Source organism: Colletotrichum costaricense (assembly GCF_030867565.1).
Source record: "Colletotrichum costaricense strain IMI 309622 chromosome Unknown Scaffold_18.1, whole genome shotgun sequence".
NCBI classification, from domain to species: Eukaryota; Fungi; Ascomycota; class Sordariomycetes; order Glomerellales; family Glomerellaceae; genus Colletotrichum; species Colletotrichum costaricense.
The window spans coordinates 425646-445462 of NW_026848247.1; the positions used below are offsets into that span (position 1 = coordinate 425646).

Sequence of the window (19817 nt, forward strand, 5' to 3'; positions counted from 1 at the left end):
GGGAATGGGTCAGACTTCCCCCCGCCGCGGGTCGCGGGCAAACCATCCGCCAAGCTAGTGTCTCTGCCCTTCTAGCTGCTCTAATCAACTGGAGTGTTCACACTGATGGCACAACGTACAGCATCCATTGATTTTTCAGAGAAATGCCTTGATGTTGTTTCCGAACTGGTGCTTCCGAGGCAAAGTCACATCTCTAAGTTGACATGACCAAATTATACGAGGCTGTAACACGTAGTATGAACGGGCCATCTACCCGGCTTGATTAACAACTCGCTACGCTCAGAATCAATGCCGCCATGTATTCAAGACACATTGAATTATCCGATACCCCAGTGGGCCATCTTCTCGAACAGATCCGGCCCAAGCTAAAAAACCTGCCTTGAGTCGCTAGTAGCCAAAGAAGGCTTCGGAATAGCTTCAGTTGAGCTCACTTCAAGCTGAGGTTTCAGCCGGAGCGGTCTCGGTGGCTGCTGCCGGAGTGGCCGCTTTCAACGGCTTCCTGCCCACAACCGTGTAACTATCAATGTTGTTAGATCCAGAGTGCAGATAGGCAAAAATCACTCTGGGACTTACATGGGGAAGTAGGCATGAACCTTGGGATCCCTAAGATCCTTCCGCACCTCGGCAGAGAACACTAAGACCTCCTCCTTGGTCCAACCATGCACGCGGGTCAGCGGCGCCAGTGCCATGGTCTCGACCGCACCCGCAAAGTTATGGAAGTTCCATTCGCCGATTCTCTTATGCTTAGGGTCCTTGGGCCAGGGATTTGTCGGCCACTTGTAGCGGGTGAGGGCCACGTCCTCGAACCCGACCTCTGTCAGGATGTCCTTCAGGGTAGGAACCTCGACAAAGGGCCGGCCAAAGGCCTTTACGGCGTCGCGAACTAGCACGGCGAATCTGGACAATGCCTTCTCCGGCGGCAACGTCCCATCGTCGGCGGCCGGGGAGAACTCTGACTCCTGGATCTCAAACCAACCACCGGGCTGGAGGTTACTGTTTACAGTACTTCTGTCAAAAATGTGATTCACTCATCGTATCTTCAAGGTAACTTACTCGTATGCTTTCTTGATCAACTTCTTCCAATCACCGACTCCTCCATTGATAATTCTGCTGTGGATGTAGTCGAATGGCTGCGAGTAGAGCCAGTCCTCGTCGAAATCATCAATCTCAAACTTGACATTTGGAGGAACCCTGTGGGTAGCAATGCAGTCAGTATTCCTGTCCTGAGTGACAGCTTCGAACGCTTTGATACTTAGAAGAAAGCAGACTTACTCCGAGGGCTGGGTGGGCGAGAGGTCCGTACCGAGTACCTTCATAGGCGGTTAATGAGAGGCCGTTCTCAACTAGCAATGCGAATCCCGGATTGCATGCTTTTCAATAATTGCTCACCTCGGCTTCAGGGTGCAAATCGCCAAACTCGATGGCCCAAAGTCCAGAACCGGTACCGAGGTCAAGAACACGACCAACTTTGGCGTCGGGCTCACACGGCGGAGTGACGCCGAGTTTACCGTCCCACGTTAGGTAGAAGATCTCATGCTGCATATCTGGTAGTGAAAGGTCAGCGGCGGATCAGCTCAAGGCCTAAATTGGGTCTCACCAAGTCTGTCGATTTCCGTCTCGTCATTGGGAACAAAGTATTCTGGCATGGCCTGTCAGATACAGATTATTACCGACCATGGGAGGCCGCTTGCTTACGTCCATCTTTATACTTGTGGTAGGTTCTGCCATTTTCCTGACGATACTGAAGCATGGAAGATTTTATACTCGTTGTCTCGGACAGCAGACTCTGTGCCAGGTCATAATATTAATAGGAGCTTCTCACAGAGAATCAAGATGAAGATGACTAAAGTCGCACTCACCTCGAGGTCCGCCTCGCTGTCAGTTTCGACCTACACCTGTAATCAGAACTCATTGTACAGCTATGTGGTTGTGATGTGACTATTCAATGCATACAGGCTCATCGGCGACCAGCTGGTCTTCGCGGTCCACATTTGCAGGGGTGTCTTGGCACATTGTGAGATATCTTCAACGGAAATTTTTCGCTGCAAATGGTTTCTGGGAGACAACGAGAAACAGCTCAAGATCTTCTGCGAGGCGAAGACCATTTGAAGGGCGGGGAGAATGGCACGCTGATCTGCTTTCGGTTGTGACCAAAACATTCGATTGCGCGCCCCCTCTTCTTGGCCAACCCCTGTCTCCGGAGAGGACCAACAGAGCAAATGCACACTGCATAACGCAGCCCGACGGTCAAGTTGCCTCTTTGAAGAAGAAAATTGTGGGACTCGGGGTAGTTATCGCGCGCACCCCTGGTCGTGAGACAAGCGAACCGTTGGAAGTTATTGGATGTAACACGAGACCTTTGGCAAAGGGTACCGGAGCCGAGGCGAATGTCCGAGTCGGCCAGGGCTTCAACGACGGGCTACGGCAACAGGTGTCTTTGACTATGTTATCGATGAGAAGCGCGAGATGGTTTGAGGTCTACTGAGGGCAATTGATCAAGATGACAATGACTGAAGATATTCTTTGCTGGAAAGTGGCAACCGAAAAAGCGTACAGAGTCAGGAGCTACGAACCACGGTGTCGCCAGCACGACTACTCACTAAGTCTCAAAACAGTTCCACCCGTCCCTTGACAATGATATTGCTTGCTACCATTCTCAAGATTCGGATCAGTTCCTCTGTCTCTATCCTGGCTCACGTCCGACGACGAAGTACCTGAGTCCGACGAGTCAATATGCGAATGGGGTTGCTCAATGTCCAAGTATGATGCAGGCACTTACATGGGAACGTAGGTGTGGTAATTCTTGTTAGCCAGGTCTTTCCGGACATCAGCCAAAAAGACATTCACCTCCCTCCTAGTCCACTTATGGGCGCGCGTCAGATTTGCAATGGAAATAGCTTCTAAACCAGCATTGCTTTTCTCAAAGCCCCAAGTGCCCAGTTCCTTGAACGAAGGATCTTTGGGCCACGTGTGATGGGCCACTTGTACCGGCTCAGCGTCACGTCCTTGAAGCCCACCTCGACCATCAGTGTCTTCAAGGAAGACACCGAGACGTACTCTCGCCCAAAGATGGCCGCGGCCTCCTTGAGGAGGTTACCGTACTTGGCCAAGGGGTAATCGGCAGGAAACGTGCCGTCGTCGGACTGGAACTCCATCTCTGGCTCCTGCAACTCTAGATAGCCGCCAGGTTGGATGTGACTTACACTCATTAGCAGACAGCTATTGAGTAAAGGCCGGGAGTCAAAGTCGCACTTACTTGAAACATTTAGTGAGGTACGCCTCCAAGTCTGCGATGCTTGACGACATGAAGCGACTGTGAATGTAGTCGAACGGGGTGGTATACGTCCACTCCTCGTCAATGTCGTCGATTTCGAACTTGACATTCGTAGCTACGCTGGGAGACCCGACCTCTTAGTCCTCTCTCCCGATAGCTTCACGAATTCAGAAACCTACATGCCTGGTTGCGTAGCAGATAAATCAACGCCGAGAACCTGTTCACGGTCAACACGCATTCAATTTTCATCACTTTTGAGCTTGCCTCGGCTTCGGGGTGATCGTCGCCAAACTGAATAGCCCAGATTCCCCTGCCCGTACCAACATCCAATAACCTGTTAACCTTGACACCAGGCTGGCATGGAGGTGCTAGTCCGATACGACCACCGAGGGCTATAGGCATATGTGATGTTGCATATCTAGCAGTGTTAGACCAAGTAAGCCGCATGCTTGAGACGTCCCAAGGACTCCGTGGAGGTGACATGCCCATTCTATCATTCTCTTACTCATCGTTAGGAATCACATATTCTTGTTACCACAATAGGCAGCACGGCTTTACAAGAGACATGGAGCCTGTTTCTCACTCCCGTCTTTGTAGCGATGGTACGTCCGTCCATTTTCGAACCGATAGTACAAGATTGAGCCACTGAGGCTGGTGCTCGAAGAAGCAATGCTTTCAATATCTGCTCGGCTGTCTTCCAGAGCCTACGACTGCTATAATCCCAAGGAAACGGCACCTGTGGCACGGTCACAAACATACCTGCTCATCCGCAACAATGTTGATCTCGTGATCGACTTCAGCCATGATTACAAGTGTTGGTCGGGCGAGAATGACGTGCTGTAGTTTATCGACGGTGAGCAAGAGTCGACAATCTTGACCAAAGGCATGGGAACAGAGGAAGAAAGAAAGCTGGACAATTTTGTGGAAAAGCAACATGCCATCGCTTAGAACCCCTCAATGAGACTCGAATCAAACCAACAAGAGAAACGCGCACACAACGCATGCCACCGGCGAAGTTGACCCTTGGCAGCATTCTGGGTGGACCCGAAGGAGCTGCCGCCGAATGGAAAGCGAAGTCCTCAAGGCAGGTGTATCAAAAGCGATGTCCTTGTTCTGCATGGTCCTCACACTTGCTTCCGCGGTGACTGACTCGATATGTGACTGACTGTCATCCCTTTCCCTGAATGCGACCGGCACAACCAACATGAACCTCGACCTCTTCTTTAGTTTCTGCGAACAAGATGACAGCACACAGGTTACTAGTCGGAAGGTCTAATACGTGTCGAGGACAGATCAACACCAAGAACCTGAGGCAGACCAAATGTCAGTATACGTCCAAAGAAACACTGTACATCGATTGACGGAACTTACTTCGGCCTCCGGATGGTCATCGCCACATTCGATAGCCCAGATACCGGTTCCCTTACCGAGATGAAGGACTCTTCCAACCTCAGCGCCTGCTTGGCAAGGGGACGCAAGACCGAGTCTGCCTTCCAGCGTCATGAGGCAGATGTGGTGCTGTAGATCTATCGGAACGCCATCAGATTCTAAATCCTAGGACAACAGTAATGTGACAACTCTCACCTAGTCTACCCATTTCCCTCTCGTCATTGGGGATATTGTACCCTTGCATTTCGATTAGATTCCCGCACTAATAAAGAATTAGAATTCCAGGTCAGATTGTGAACTCACTCCCATCTTTATACCGATGATAAGTTCGACCATTCTCGAAGCAGTAGTCTAGAATCGAATCGGAAACGCTTGTGCCAGACGAGGCGATACTCTCAGAGGTAGTTAGCACATGCCGAGCCACTCACAAAGGAGAATCTAAATGGTTTACTTCGACTTCTGCCTGGCCATTGTCTAAAATCTAATTACACAATACTTGTCAGTCCACTATCACCAGGAGGTACACACGAAGTTTTGAAGGACGCAGTACCCCAATCTCCGCCATGTTTCTTCAAGCATCGGAGACTGGAGAGTTGGGTTTGGAGTCACTTCTGCTCGTTGCAAACCAGCCTTATTCGATAAAAGTCGCCCGAAGAACGAGGAATAGGCCACATTATGTGTCCAGGCACCGGGGCAGGGGGACTCGATTTCCCCCCTCACCTTGGTGAACACGAACCAACATAACAAGACATGCAAGCCAACGGCGAAGTTGTCCCCGTTCACAAAAGGCCACGACGCCTCTATGTGGAGCCGATGAAACCGCAGCTTCATCAACCCCGGCCTGGGCAGGTAAAGAGGTTGAGCTCACGTTCCCTGCAGTCCTCGTAACCGGTGTGGATTCCTGGTCATTGTTATTTACATACACAAATAAAGCACGTGGACTGCAGACAACCCTTTTCACTTTTACGTATCAGTTGATCTTGATGTGGGCGAGTATATTAGACGGAAGCCTCCCCCTCAGCGTGCCGTCCGGGAAGTGGATCTGCCTTGCGGATGGAACCGCGGATGAGCACCCGGCTTCGACCCGATCCTAGCGGCCTCAGCCAACTAGAGGTATATCCGGTGACCAGCTCTCTCAATTCGGGTAGGCTTCGCGGATGCGGTTACAAAAGTGCGTTCTCCGGGGATATGGTCATTATGATGCCGGAATAAGTAGTCAATAGTCGACGTTGGTGAATACATGATATCATGAGAGTTTTCATCAAGGAATATGGCGGTCTTCAGGAAGTCAAAGATCTGAATATGATTCATGAGGACTGACAAGGGATGATGCGCTTAAACCAAACACCCGTATTGTTACAGCCCTATGGAGGCCATCTAGACCTGGTCCGATTATACATGTTTCTAGCTCCAACTCCTAGCTTAAACCAAACAGTAAAACAAAGCGCACATCACTCCTTTGGGAACAACTCCGCCGAAATATCCTTATCCCTTCTCTGGTGATTTGTCCGGCTAGAGCTGCTACCAATGACCGTCGGCGCGTCGCCGTCCGTGTCCGGGTCGTATTCGGCATCATCCGCATGTTTCGCCTTCTTCAGCTTCAAGCTCGCTCCATCGTCCGAATTCGCACCCTCCTCGCTTGCCGAGTCGGCGTCGTCGTACGGGCTGACACCTGCGTGTCTCGAGCTCCAATCGGGGTCATCCTCTGGAAGTCGCTCGTGTTCGTGCTGCGGCTGCTTGATGAAAGAGTCGATGATGTAGTACTGCATGGCGTTCATAACGAGCGGGAAGAACATCATGACGAAGAAGATTTGCAGCTGCTCGTTGCCCTCGGTCCACCGCAAGGCCCAGTCGCCGACGCGCGAGATCCAGGGCAGGAGGAGGAAGATGATGAGGACGCAGAACTTCATGCCAAACAGGCCGCAGAAGTAAATGAAGGACTGCTTCAACCACCACCAGGCGTTGGGAGGTGTGCCATAGTTGCCGGACCGGATCGACTCCTCAGGCTTGCCCAAGGGTGTGTAGGCAACGAGGCCTGTCAGAACGCGGAGAAGTACGATGAGGATGGGGATACCGATGGTGGTCTGCAAGACGCATGTTAGTACGATGCCGGAGAGAGAAAGGAAGCGAGTGGGTTGCTTACATCAATAGCGAGATTGAGCAGGTAAAAGGAGCACGGGTTTGGTGTGTAGTCCTCGCCGCGTCTCATCAACCTCTGCGCGTTGGCCGTGGTTGCGGGGTCCAGTGTCACAGAAAAGCGCCCTGACGTCAACATTGACATGAAGATGTTGGCGATGTGGACGAGAACCGAGCCAAACACCTGCTTCGAAACATCGAAGAACCAGATCTTGACTGGACGTTGTGGCCGCTCTCTCCAGCGCTTGAAAACCAACGCCAGCAAGGCAAGGCCGCCCAGGGCCGCCTGGACAATGAGGGCAAAGGAACCGAGCAGGCTGCACTCGCCATTACCACCTTCTTCGCCCTGTGTTGCAGCGTGGGTAGCCGTGGCCGCGGCGACAGCACTCGTGAAAGTCGCGACGGCGCCGTCGAGGGCTTCTGTCGGGGTCGCGATAGGGATCATTGTGTTTGCTGCTGCGTCGACTGCTGCTGTTGCTGTAGCTGCTACGAAGGCGGCGAGTGAAGTAGGAACATCTTGGGCGGCAGTCGCTATCAGGTAGGGTGGCGGAGGGGCCATTGGCCTGGCCGGGTCGGGGTGTGTTGAAATGGGACTAGCAGAGGGAGGGACAGAGAGAAAAAGGGCGGTCTCGTGCGAATGACGGGGTGATGTTTGGTCGGAAGGGGGCGATAAAGCGGCCGTCGGTATGTGGATGACGTTCTTTTGGGGTGGGAGGAGGGTCGATCGCTTTAGGTCGAACAACGGGTTTTTGGCTGACGGATTAGGAGCGAAGGCGAGACAAGCGCATGCAACCGCGTTGTGGATTTGGGGTACCGTAGGAAAAAGGAAGGAATTTGAAAATTGGAAACCGGCGGCCAAAGGAAGAAGCAACACAAGTAATAAACCTCCGAAAAGTCTGGGCGAGGAGGGATGTTTAAGAGAAGAGGGAAGAAAGCAAAAAAAAATAAAGAGAAACACGGAGATAGAAAGAAGAGGAGCGGGCCAAGGTGTAGCGAGGAGCGGACAGGCAAAAAAGGTGATCGTCGTCGGGGATTGATGGGCCAGAAGGGCGGGCTGTCACGAGGCGGAGTAAGAAAGTGACATGCAGCACAGACTTGGGGGAGCTTCAGCCTTCAGCTTAGGCAACTGCGGTAGGTGACGGGTTGATATCTTGGCACCGTGGCGCCCTGATACTGAAGTAGGTATGAGCCACGGTCAGTGAGCGGTCTGGCGTTTGTGTCTGTTCGAGCGAGCACCTCAGGATGGTGATGATGATGAGCAGACCTATTGGTGGTACCTAGCTATTGATGAGTAAAGGAACGATACCACGGATACATACAAAGAGTAAGGTAGGTAATTAGGTACTGTACGTACAATGAAATGGGAGAAAGGCAATGGCCGGGTCCTGACACAAGCTTACTTCTGATTGGGCTTAGCGTCCCCACATACCTTAACACACCTGGCTTTGCCGCCTTGGGGGATCCTCCATTAGTCACTTTCCTACGGCCCAGACTTGCCGTAAACTCGCCTGGAGCAATACTTCCTCTGTATTACGGAGCACCTACGGATACAGGCTACAGGCTATGGGCTAGGGGGGCGGATAGACGGAGTCAGGACAGGCACGAGGGGGGGCCACCAGCCAAGGCTTGTGTGTAATGTTGTTGGCTTCCACGGGTTTTACAGTTTGGAGCTTGGGGGCTCGGGTGGATCGAGGCGAGATTAGGAGATTTTAAAAAGGACGGAGAGACACCGCCGTCTGGATGGCACCGCCGGCGAAAGACATCACGAGATTTGTCCTTTGGCGTAAGGTACCTATCTACCTACCTAATGTAAGGTGAGGTAAGCTCAGGAGGCCGCGGCCAACGAGCGGACGACGGACCGGAGAAATCACCGCCGTTTAAGATCCACCACCCGACCTACCTACCTACCTCCTTAAACTAGGTACCACCACCACCACCTACTTGTTTCTACGGATCGTATCATGCAAAGGCCAAGAGACCTTAAACCGTCAATGTGGCTGCAGCGGCCAATATCCGTCCCAAAAACCATCTGCCCTGCCTGAAAAAGCCGTTGACCTGGGCAAGCCACATCAGGACAGAATAGGACACAAGCCTGCCAAACTCTCGACCCTCTCCTGCACTATCAACCTAAATGCAGGCCGGCCTGGTGCCGAGAACCCCGATTTACGAGATTCACAGGCGCTTGGCCCAATGCCTCCCCCATTTCCCCTGTCTCCGCAGACCACCGAGTCTACCCGCCGGAGCCATTGGATCGAAAGACGGCACCGTCTCCGGTCCTCTTGGAAGTCAGGTACTTACTCCATAGACAATCTGCTCCATTTCGCGAAACGAAGCCCAAAAGGAGCCCAAAAGGAAGATAGGGCAAAAAAGAAAAAAAGGGATTGGAGGATCCGATACGAGGTCAAGAAACAAACCACAAATTCCTAAACCCCAAACCCGTTCGAAAATGCGATACCGAAGCCTTTGATGTGTAACTTAGTTGGATCCCGCTATTATTCGGTCTCACTCCATTTCGGACTCTTGCACGACTCATCGCCATCTATCAATAGAAACATCGTTCCTTTGTTACAGCCAACTAACCATCCACCAAAGAAGTAAAAATCTCACAAAAAAGCCACTCCTCTGCTGTACTATACCTATGCTCCAGCCACAACCTCGCAATGTCTCGTGCTCCCAAATCATAAAGCCGCCGCTGACGGGCCAGGCGATTCTCTTCCCACAAATTTGGCTTTGCCCAGACATCCAAACTCGTCCCGAGAAACTGGTTGCCCGGGGTTGCCCAGGGCAAACATAGCCCCCGTCTCACATCTCATCTGCATGGAAGCTGTCATGGAACGTTGACTTGAGGGGCGCGAGATTATCTCATCTGCTTGTTAGCTTTCCCGATGTACCACGGCATTGCGCATCAAAGCCACTCAGACAATGCATCTTCCAAGTCAAGTACTGCGCAACAATTCTTCGGCTCGGGGTTGGAATGGGGACGTACGGGCACTAGTGTGAGGTTATCGTGGAGTGGAATGTTCCAATCTTCGACTTTTTCGACCATGTTCTGGCCGCTGAATGTCAAAAGATTGTCTTTCTTTTCATGGTATAATTACGATAGGCGAGAGTCTAATATTGCCAAGTCCCCGTTCCAAACACGCTTTTTGCATCCTATGCGCCAAAATACCTCGCGGTAGCCAACATGTTGCCATCATAATACCTTTCATCCTGTAGTGAGCCCAGTGAACATAAAACCAATCTAAAAACAAAACAATCGAAAAAGAAAAAAAAAAAAAAAAAAAACCATCCCATTCTCGACCTTTAAGCTATCACCAGCTTGTCCAAAGCAACACGCGCAATCTCAATAATCTTCAGGCAGTGCCGATTCTCCTTGCTATCATCCTTGCCCTGCGGAACCATCAGGTGCTGATCCGTATGCAGCATCGGATGGGGTAGCCCGGCCGCGACCATCTCATCGAGCTTGTCATGCCGGTTATTCGACCGATCCTCCATCTGCTTGATGACGTCCTTCAGACCAAGGTGATGGTAGGGTACTGTAGATCCCGCCCCATCTGATCTCTGAAAATCGTGTCCGTAGATGTCGACTTTCAGCAAGCCTCTGACGGATAGCCTCCAGCTGTCGGGGTCCATCTCTCGATTGTCAAACGTCTCTATCGCGCCGCAGTCGTTATCCCGTCTACTAAGCTCGCCCCACAGCCCGCCGTACTCGGCGAAACGGAACGTGATATTCCTCTTCTCTTTCTTGGCCTGGGAGGCTTCGTTGTCGATGAGCTCGAGAATCTTGGCGTAGGCGTTGGCTGTGGACGGGAGGATGGCGCCCAGCATCATCATGTTTTGGAATGCCTGCATTGGAGGCGGCTTTGTTATATCTGTAAGACTGCAGGAAGGGCAGTGGATGACGTCGTGGGCCACACGAGCGGCGGACCTAGCTATGCCCATTGCAATCTTGACATCGTTCGGCAGTCTCGATAAGGCGTCCAGGGAGAGGAAGATTTGGGATAGACAGGAGCAAGTGGTGTTGTTGTATGCTTTCGGTGCCCCGTCCACCTCTTTGCCAGTTCCATCCTCATTTTTGGTGTTGCCAGATGTGGATGATCCCGGCGTGCTTGCGGCAGCCGTGTGAGATGATGTCTCTGATGTCGTAGGAGGGGAGAGACTAGGAACCGTCTCGGGCACTTGCGCCGAGAGCAGTTCTGTAAGGCTTTTATTGATATCTTGAGGTAAATCCTCGTCAGCAGAGTCACTTTCGTCAAAGTTGATGCCACCTAACAGGTCAACACCCGCAACCCCAAACTGGAAGTCTCCATTAGGGAACCGCGGCTCGGTGTATGCCATGGTCAAGCTCGACAGCTCGGGCGGCAGCGTCGAAGGCGGCAAGCCTTCCAAGGGGGAGAGGAGGTCAAGGTAGTTCATGCTAGAGTAGTCTTGGGTGAAGAAGGCCGAGAAGTCGGTGTCTAATGTCGGTTGCGTCATGAGTGGCATCTGCGTCTGCTGGTCTTGGTTCTCGGGCTTGTCGGGGGAGGATTGTCCTTCAGCCTCCTCGACGTGTCTACGCTTCCTTGGCCGGCCCATCTGCTTCTGGGCCGAGTAGACACACCTAAGGCCCTCCCGCCGACATCTCGAGCAACCTTCAGGTTCCTTGGTGCAAGCCAGCTTTCGTGAACCTTGTATGGGTTGTTAGCATCTATTCAATTTGGGCTTGAGACCCTCACTTACGACACTCATCACACGCGCGATGCTTCACGACACCGGCCGCCGACTTGGACGGGCTACTACTCTGAGGCATGATTTGATATGGACAAATGTGATAGGGGACTAGAGAGGCGTTGTCGTGGTTGCCTGACAATACCGATGGTTGAATTGTTCTGATTACTCAGAACTTCCCAGAGTGCTGGGAGTGCGGCTTTCGGGAGGGTTATATGTAGGTGACGGAGAGTTCGTAAAAGTTGATGTGCTAATAGGGCCGATGACTCTGAATGGCAAGGTAGTGACAAGCCCAGAGGCACGACGATGAAGCCCTGGCTGCCTTAGCTCGTGGCTTGCTCTCCAGCTGAATCCCGGAGTGTTTTTCTTGTTGCTCAAGGCTGCGGTATGCACGAGATGAAAGCATGCAGATGGTGACACCGACGGCCACGTTGGAAATGCAGACGTAGGTATTTGTGCGTGTGGTCCAGAGGTCGGGATGAGAAAGACGGGGTGAGACACACGAGATGCGGTTGGGAAGCAAAAGGGCAAAGCTCTCCCGGCCCACGGCGTAATTGTTGTAGGCGAGGAGCAAGCCACGCAGCACAGCTTACCCGCGTTAGCTCCAGCCCGCCCCCTAAGACCAACGCAGTCGGGGGTGGTTGCTGTACGGGATCCATTCGTAGGGCAAGGTACATCCGCCCAGTAAAAGTAAGGTAGGTACACAGCAAAACACTGCTTGGCCGGCCTCGTCACCAGTCACTCCAAAGTCCTTTCTTTGAAGGATTCGGAGCGGCGTCAGCACCATGCCAACCTTGCATATGACGGAAGCCAAAGTTCAGCCATAAGTACTTTTGCTAGATATATAGCTTGGTTCACCGTTGAAGCTGTCTTCACTTCTCTGAGTTCATATCAGTGGTACCTCTCTAGCAACAACCGAGACGACCCATCGCTCGAACAGAATCAAGGCTGAGCCACCTCTCAAGGTTCTCTATCCTGCTCACGCCAAGACACTTATTGTGAATGAAAGTCTTCCTCAACTTGACAGAAAGACACCATGAGATATGCTCTCCTCAGATTGGTATGCGAAAGAATTGGGCTTCAACGCCTTTCTCGTGTGTTTGCAGGATGAGATCCCCCGGTGCTTGGACTACCCTGAGGTGCCGTTCGGCGGCACTGTTATTGGTCGAGAGTGCGTATTTCGTAAAGATTTGAGTCATCGGCGTAAGTGCCTTAGTATTAGTACCATGGATGCGGACAGGGCACCGGCATCACGAGAATTCTCTCCCTTGGAGCCGTTTCGGAGCAGCCCGAAGCGTCTTACCCATCACTGGCATGGTCGGGCGGGCTGACGATGGAACATGAGAATACTCACACATAAGTCCTCCATTGGGAATGGTGAGATCTCTCCGTTGCGTCCACGATCCATCAACGTGTGTAAGGAGACACTCGGCGTCGCTGCGCCTGCTTCAGCGCGCAGTAGGCGTCTAATTGTGCCAAGAAACCATCTCGTACCCGCTGCCAATGAGTCCAATGTTACGTTGTAGTGTCTTGAGCGCTGGAAGGTTGCGTGCGCTTAGCAAGACAATAGCTGAAGGACGCCCTGTAGGGCAACCCGTGCACTGCTGCATAGGGACAGCCCTTCCAACCTAAAGTAATAGCCGGAATGGCGCTAGGTATTCGAGTATGGTAGAGGCGTTCAGAACTTCAGGATGGGCTGACAGCCACTGTGGCGCATGTGCCATTCTCCCGGCGGGTAAATATGCATTCTTCTCGAAACTCTCTGCATGTGCGGTAGTTGAAGGCCTGCAGCGTTCGAATCGAAACGTTGAAACAACCAGTAAGATACTAGAGTTGGTCTCCTTGCATCGTTGTGTTCCAACGGGATGCGCGTGGGCGGAATTGGCGGTGTTGTTGTAGGGCAGATTTCGGGGCAGATTTTGGAGTCGCAGTTGGAGACGAACCGGAGCGATCCCTCCACTCTTCCGCCTCGCGTCTCGGTCGACCCCGCTAGGCGGTCTGGGAAACACTAGCATCGACCGACGGCAGAAAAAAAAAATTCCCAGAAGGCGTCCGCCCAAACCGCCTGTGCTTGCATCGCGAACCGAAAGCTCCAAAAATAGCCCTTGACAACCTCTTTTGGCTGACAATTTTTCCACCACCACAATGGGTGCACGACAAGCGTTAGGCAAGCGGAAGGAGCCGCAGGCGGATGTACCTGCTCCTGTTGACGACGAGTTTGGCGCAACGTTGGAAGGTGTCTTGTCCGGGAGCGAAGATGATTCCGACTACGAAGAAACTTCCGAGTCTGAGGGCGAAGACAATGGCCTGAACGGCGAGGAGTCAGAGGACGAGGAAGACGAGGACGACATTCTCAGCGACGAAATACCCTCCGATGCCGACGACGAAGACATTGCCTCGAAGCTCAAGTCAACAAACCTAGGCAAGGACGCTGGCGCTGTCGACAACGATGAGGACGACAAGCCCAACTACCGCGTCGTGACTGGTGCCAACGGCGAAGAGCGCTACGAGTACGACGAAATTAACGCCGAGTACGACTCCGATGACAGTGACGCCCAGGAGCCCGTCAACACAATCGGCAACATCCCTCTTTCTTTCTACGATTCTTACCCTCACATCGGGTACGACATCAATGGCAAGAAGATTATGCGCCCGGCCGCCGGCGAGGCATTGGATGCCCTGCTCGAGACCATTGAGCTCCCCAAGGGCTGGACTGGCTTGACTGACCCCCAGACCGGCAAGCCCCTCAACCTGAGCCAGGATGAGCTGGAGCTTTTGCGCCGCGTACAGATGAACGAGGTTCCCGAAGAAGGCTATGACCCCTACCCCGTGAGTATCCACAGACTATGTGCGACATGCCTTCGAGACTAATGATACCCAGGAAATGGTCCACTGGTTCACAGCCCACGAGGAGAAGATGCCCCTTAGCGCGGCGCCCGAACCGAAACGCCGTTTCGTCCCCTCCAAGCACGAGGCGAAGCGCATTGCCAAGCTCGTCAAGGCCATCAAGGACGGACACATCTTGCCGTACAAGTCGGCGGAAGAGAAGGAGAAGGAGGAAGCTGAGAAGGAAGAAGTCTACTACGACGTCTGGGCGAACGAGGAGGAGCGCCCGCCGCACGTCATGGACATCCCTGCACCCAAGCTTCCGCCTCCGGGCTACGACCTCAGTTACAATCCTCCCCCCGAGTACCTTCCGACAGAAGCCGAGAGGGAAGAGTGGGAGAAGGCGGATCCCGAGGACAGAGAGAAGGAGTACATGCCCGCCAAGTTTGATTCGTTGCGCAAGGTCCCCGCCTACGGCGAGTTCGTCAAGGAGCGCTTTGAGCGCTGTCTGGATCTTTACCTCGCTCCTCGCGTGCGCAAGAACAGACTCAACATCGATCCCGCGTCGCTTCTTCCCAAGCTGCCCCGTCCCGAGGAGCTCAGGCCTTTCCCCACATCCTGCCAGACTGTCTTCCGCGGCCACGAAGGTCGCGTGCGGTCTTCGGCCATCAGCCCCGACGGCGAGTGGCTTGCAAGCGGCGGTGACGATGGTACTGTGCGCTTGTGGCATCTCCGTACCGGTCGTCAGGAGTGGATGGCCAAGCTCAGTCTTGATGAGGCTGTGAACGCTGTCCGCTGGCGTCCCAACAAGGAGACCTTCATCCTGGCCGCTGCTGCTGGTGAAGATCTCTTCTTTGCGGTTCCTCCCCGCGGTGCGGACGGCATCGACAAGGCCAGCCGTGACATTATCGACGCTGGTTTCGGTTACGCCACACAGAACCCTCAGCCCGCAGCTGCCGTCACCAAGGAACACCCGGGCAAGTGGGCCAGACCTGGCTCCAAGCTGGAGGCTGCCGGGGTTCTGCTCAAGGCCACCGTCAGGTCCGTCATCAAGGTGATCAACTGGCACAGACGCGGAGACTTCCTCAGCACCGTCTCCCCCAACGGCCAGCGCAGCGCAGTTGCTATTCACACCCTCTCGAAGCATCTGACTCAGATTCCCTTCCGCAAGCTGCCCGGTCTCGCCCAGACGGCGCAGTTCCACCCCTCGCGGCCTCTCTTCTTCGTTGCGACCCAGCGCATGATCCGCTGCTACGATCTTCAAAGACAGGAGCTCGTCAAGGTCATCCAACCCGGCGCCCGCTGGATCTCGTCCTTTGATGTGCATTCTGGTGGTGACAACATCGTGGTGGGATCCTACGACAGACGTCTCCTGTGGCACGACCTCGACCTCTCCAACCGCCCGTACAAGACGATGCGCTTCCACTCGGAGGCCATCCGCGCCGTCAAGTACCACCGCAGCTTCCCCCTGTTCGCTGACGCCAGTGACGACGGCACGCTGCAAATCTTCCACGGCAAGGTCGTGACCGATCTCATGGAGAACCCGACCATTGTGCCGGTCAAGATGCTCAAGGGCCACAAGATTGTCAACAAGCTCGGTGTCCTGGACGTGGACTGGCATCCTACGGAGCCCTGGTGTGTGAGTGCCGGCGCTGACGGCACCTGTATCCTCTGGACCTAATGAGTGAGTTCATCCATGGTTGGGGGAGGATACTTGTAAGTTTTCACAAAAAGACAGCGAGGCGTTGGGAAGAACCAAAAAGAACCAAAAGAAGGATCCTTCAACAAAACTAGACAATTTTGCCTTTTTTTTTTCCAAAAAATTGTTCATGTTAGATAATTCGCCCTCGATTTACCTACAACGCAGGATGGTGTTATTAATGGATGTCGAATTTGTACAAATCATCTTTTCCGATATCGTGATTTTTTAACACTCGCCGTGAACCTGGAGAGACGAGAAGAACCCCATAATATCCATATTATGGAGAGACCTTGACAAAATGCAAGATGGAATTCAGTCACTTGGCGACGGAAGACGATGCCGAAGGGACCGAAGGAGCCGGAAACCCCACGGCGCCAGCGCAGGGTGTTTGGCTGCAAGTTTAATTAGGCGTTGGCTCGTGCGTCTTCGCCGTCTCATTTCTCATTGACGGAAGTTCATGTCCCTTTCTCCTTCGATGTTGGGGCCGCTCGCTCTCTTGTTGATGAAGAAGGGCCCTTGGCGGAATGTGCGATGGGTAACGGGTTGTCCGCAAATTGGCAGAATTACAGTGCTCTTTTCAGGTTCTTCTTATCCAACTCTTCCCGCTCCTTCAATCTGAAACCTGCCATGCATCAAGAGGGCGTCACACCCGCGGGGGGCAAGTCGGTCATCTTAATCCCCAGCCGTTATTGACCCTCCCTCCTCTCACAATTCTCACTCCTCGTCCTCTAGCTCCTCTCTGTTCCAGTCCCCTGGCGAATCCGAACCCACGTCATGCACAGACGCCATAACCGAAGGGTTGGCTGGAGATCGCGTATCGTATGGTGCCACGGTGCTAGGTGGGATAATAGTGGTAGAGTTGTAAGGTTATTGTAAAGCGGTGGAACACCTGGCCCCGGTTCTCGACTTCCGGGAAGAGGCACGCACTCTTCTGTGTAGGGATACAAACACGGCATGAATGATAGTGGCCCAGAACCTGCAAGGCTCACAAAGGGCCAAGGTTTCTCTGCCGTCTCTTGCGTCGGATCGCCGCTGTCATCGAACCGAAAGGAGGCGATTTAGGCCCTGAGATGCCTTTTGCATAACGACGTAGCTTGTATCCGTAGTATGAAGCCTTCAAGACTTTTTCGCCCCCTCATCCTTCCTGCTTCAAGAACGGTTGACGTCCCATTCTTTTGGGATTTGGACTGTTTACCTTTTCTGTCTCGCCCGTCTTCTCTCATCTCTGTTCGCCCACTTCATCCCTGGCAATCTACTCCAGGTGTGTGTGGCCCATATGCTCATTTCCCTCGCGAGCACCCGATCCATCATCCCGCATCGAACGAAATCATCCTTTTCTTCTCTCTCGAATTTTCAAGGGCCGCCCGTTTCCACTTTTTCCCTTACCTTTTGTAAGAGAGATCCAGGAAACCCTGTTCCCGCTCTGTTGGATGCTTCAGGCGCGTGGGACTCTGAATTAATTAAACAAACTGCCTGCCCCGCGCAGGCGCAACGACGTTGCTAATCTTTTTCTGTCCCTCTTGTTTCTCGGTTCCCGGCTCTATTCTCCAAATCTTTCGCGATCTTCCTTTCCGCAGCGTCACATTCAGTTCTGTTCCATCGTCATGGTCTCCTCGACGGCGTACGCCGCGACCGCGGTGGTGGCCCTGTTCGCGGCCTCCGGAACGGCCCAGAACTTCACCATTGCCAACGGCCAGATCTTCACGCCCGGGCTGGTCATCTTGGACGCGCCTCAGCCGGGGACCCCGTTGGGCGGAGGTTAGTAAACTTGCCATACACCTTTCCTAAAACTTCAGATGAAGTCTCGCAAACAACATGAATTTTGACTTCCATCGGGCCAAAAATGGTTAATACTAATACTGGTTGAACTATAGATAACCTCCATGTTGCGATTGACGTCTCGACGAACGGCAAGATGCCGCTGCCGCCGTATGCTTCGGATAGTCCGACCAAGATCTTCAATGTGACTATGTTTTTGTCAAGCTACACTACTGGCCGCAACTTTACTATCTCGAACGGCACGGCGACCGCCAACAATGCCAGTTTGGGGGAGATTATGACACAGGAGCCCGGCAGCACGGTGAAGCACGTAAACTGGATATGGCCGGATTGTCTCGTCGGCAATGGTCAGCCCAGCTCCAGCTCCAGCGATCGCGGCGCATACAATGTAAGTCTGGCATTTCACCTGATCTTCATGTAATTCCGATATAGCTAGGACTAACACCAATCCCCCCAGATCTCCATCCGCCAAAACTTCCGCCTCAATGGTGAAGATCACTACACAATCTTTGACGTGCCCATCTCCGTCACGAACAGCATCGAGCAAAAAGACGGCCGGCCCTCATGCGACGCCCTCAACAACCCGCTCCTCACCCCCGAGCAACTCAACGCCACGGCCGCCAACTCGATCGGCGTGCTCTTCGCGCCGGGCGACTCGACCACGATTGAAGTTAAATCGGGAAGCGGCAGCGACGACGGGCTCGGCGGGACGAAGCCTGAGGCGACGCCCGGTGACGGTCTCGGCGCGGGAGCGAGCTTGAGGTGGAGGGACGGGGCGTATTGGTTGTGTTTGGTGAGCATTGGCGCTGCGCTGGTACTCTGATCGGAGGGAGAGGGAGACTTTTTGCCAGTTTCGTTGCGGACGAGCTGGCTGGTTACGCTTGTGCCCATTCATGATACCCCCAGACGCGGAAGCTGTATTAGTACATATTTCTTAATCGAATCCCTCCCGACGGGAATCATAGTTCTTGTCCGTCGGCCGTCGGATGGTGCCGAAACCGATACCGATGGGTTGCATATACATCCTTAGTATCTTACCTTTGCGCACAGATATCTCAAAGGGCCGAACATTTGATGTCTTCCAGAAGTTGGCAGAAGTGAAAAACGATGATGGAGGGAAGCCAATTGGAGATAAGGTTAATTCTCTCCAACAAAAGTACGGATACACAAAAGGCTGCTCGTCTCGTAGAACTCCATGCAGAACTCAAAGACAGGTAAGCAAACACCGGCCGATCGCTAGCAACGGGTCTATTACGCAGTAGGAAACTCATTCCCGGGACCTTGGTGATTCCCCACTCCCACCGGGTCGGTGAGTACCCGGAGCTGAGAGTCCTAGCCATCCGGTGGGCCCCATGCCGCACGCGCGACGAACTGCTTTCTGGAAAAGGCAATACGCACGCCAGGCCAGGCGACGAGCCGTTACACTTACAACTTGCATGTGGCCAACCACCCGCGCTTGCAGTGCACACCTACGGTTTACCATTCGGCTCAGCCTTTTTCTTAGTAGGCGCTTGGGAGTTATGGCACGAGGAAATGTCGATCGCAAGCTCGCAACTCACGTTTCTCTCCGGCCCTTGTCCTATCACAATACTCACTAGACGGGCTCTACATGGCTGCCACCCCAGACTTCCGCGCCGTTTCCACTACGGCCCCCCAGATTCCCCGCACTTTCTGGCCGCACTAGACCTCGGCTGCGCGTTGCATCTCCAATCTGGAAAAGGACGTCTGCACATGGTGTGGTTGTACGACTGAAGTGCGGCAAGCAATGATGGGACGGGGAAGGCGGACGGGGACTTGGATGGTCGTAGCTTCCTTTCCCACCTCACTCCCGCCAAGCATCAAGTCGGGTTGGGAGCTATTCTGCCTTTGTCACCCGGTGCGCGACGGTTAACCCTGGCCACCTTTTTCTTACTTATGACTGTTGAAACCCCCCTCGTCATTGAAACACCCTTTAAGTATAGAGGGTTCGCATACTAATTGTGCGGTGGTGTCATGTTGAGATTG

General features: G+C 53.3%; 7 protein-coding genes across 7 annotated transcripts; 3 read left to right on the forward strand and 4 right to left on the reverse strand.

Annotated features, from left to right (window-relative positions):
- Nucleotides 1-432: 432 nt before the first annotated feature.
- CCOS01_13687 (UMTA) lies at nucleotides 433-2013 on the reverse strand (the record flags this gene model as incomplete). Its single annotated transcript, XM_060461833.1, has 9 exons — nucleotides 433-517; nucleotides 574-993; nucleotides 1054-1191; nucleotides 1273-1310; nucleotides 1390-1544; nucleotides 1598-1639; nucleotides 1696-1786; nucleotides 1860-1889; nucleotides 1954-2013. The coding sequence occupies 9 exons, from the start codon at nucleotides 2011-2013 to the stop codon at nucleotides 433-435; spliced, it is 1059 nt and encodes a 352-aa protein (XP_060307553.1).
- An 887-nt stretch (nucleotides 2014-2900) lies between these two features.
- CCOS01_13688 (uncharacterized protein) lies at nucleotides 2901-4078 on the reverse strand (the record flags this gene model as incomplete). The annotated part of the gene is made up of 6 exons (XM_060461834.1): nucleotides 2901-3198; nucleotides 3257-3394; nucleotides 3454-3491; nucleotides 3527-3666; nucleotides 3858-3978; nucleotides 4034-4078. The coding sequence occupies 6 exons, from the start codon at nucleotides 4076-4078 to the stop codon at nucleotides 2901-2903; spliced, it is 780 nt and encodes a 259-aa protein (XP_060307554.1).
- A 2036-nt stretch (nucleotides 4079-6114) lies between these two features.
- On the reverse strand, nucleotides 6115-7358 carry CCOS01_13689 (uncharacterized protein; the record flags this gene model as incomplete). The annotated part of the gene is made up of 2 exons (XM_060461835.1): nucleotides 6115-6747; nucleotides 6807-7358. The coding sequence occupies 2 exons, from the start codon at nucleotides 7356-7358 to the stop codon at nucleotides 6115-6117; spliced, it is 1185 nt and encodes a 394-aa protein (XP_060307555.1).
- A 2326-nt stretch (nucleotides 7359-9684) lies between these two features.
- Nucleotides 9685-9978, forward strand: CCOS01_13690 (uncharacterized protein; the record flags this gene model as incomplete). The annotated part of the gene is made up of 1 exon (XM_060461836.1): nucleotides 9685-9978. One exon carries the CDS (start codon nucleotides 9685-9687, stop codon nucleotides 9976-9978), a length of 294 nt encoding a protein of 97 aa, XP_060307556.1.
- A 124-nt stretch (nucleotides 9979-10102) lies between these two features.
- CCOS01_13691 (uncharacterized protein) lies at nucleotides 10103-11588 on the reverse strand (the record flags this gene model as incomplete). The annotated part of the gene is made up of 2 exons (XM_060461837.1): nucleotides 10103-11466; nucleotides 11519-11588. 2 exons carry the CDS (start codon nucleotides 11586-11588, stop codon nucleotides 10103-10105), a joined length of 1434 nt encoding a protein of 477 aa, XP_060307557.1.
- Nucleotides 11589-13651: 2063 nt separating this feature from the next.
- CCOS01_13692 (BOP1NT domain-containing protein) lies at nucleotides 13652-16013 on the forward strand (the record flags this gene model as incomplete). Its single annotated transcript, XM_060461838.1, has 2 exons — nucleotides 13652-14335; nucleotides 14388-16013. The coding sequence occupies 2 exons, from the start codon at nucleotides 13652-13654 to the stop codon at nucleotides 16011-16013; spliced, it is 2310 nt and encodes a 769-aa protein (XP_060307558.1).
- A 1625-nt stretch (nucleotides 16014-17638) lies between these two features.
- On the forward strand, nucleotides 17639-18636 carry CCOS01_13693 (uncharacterized protein; the record flags this gene model as incomplete). Its single annotated transcript, XM_060461839.1, has 3 exons — nucleotides 17639-17792; nucleotides 17909-18201; nucleotides 18271-18636. 3 exons carry the CDS (start codon nucleotides 17639-17641, stop codon nucleotides 18634-18636), a joined length of 813 nt encoding a protein of 270 aa, XP_060307559.1.
- Nucleotides 18637-19817: the final 1181 nt, after the last annotated feature.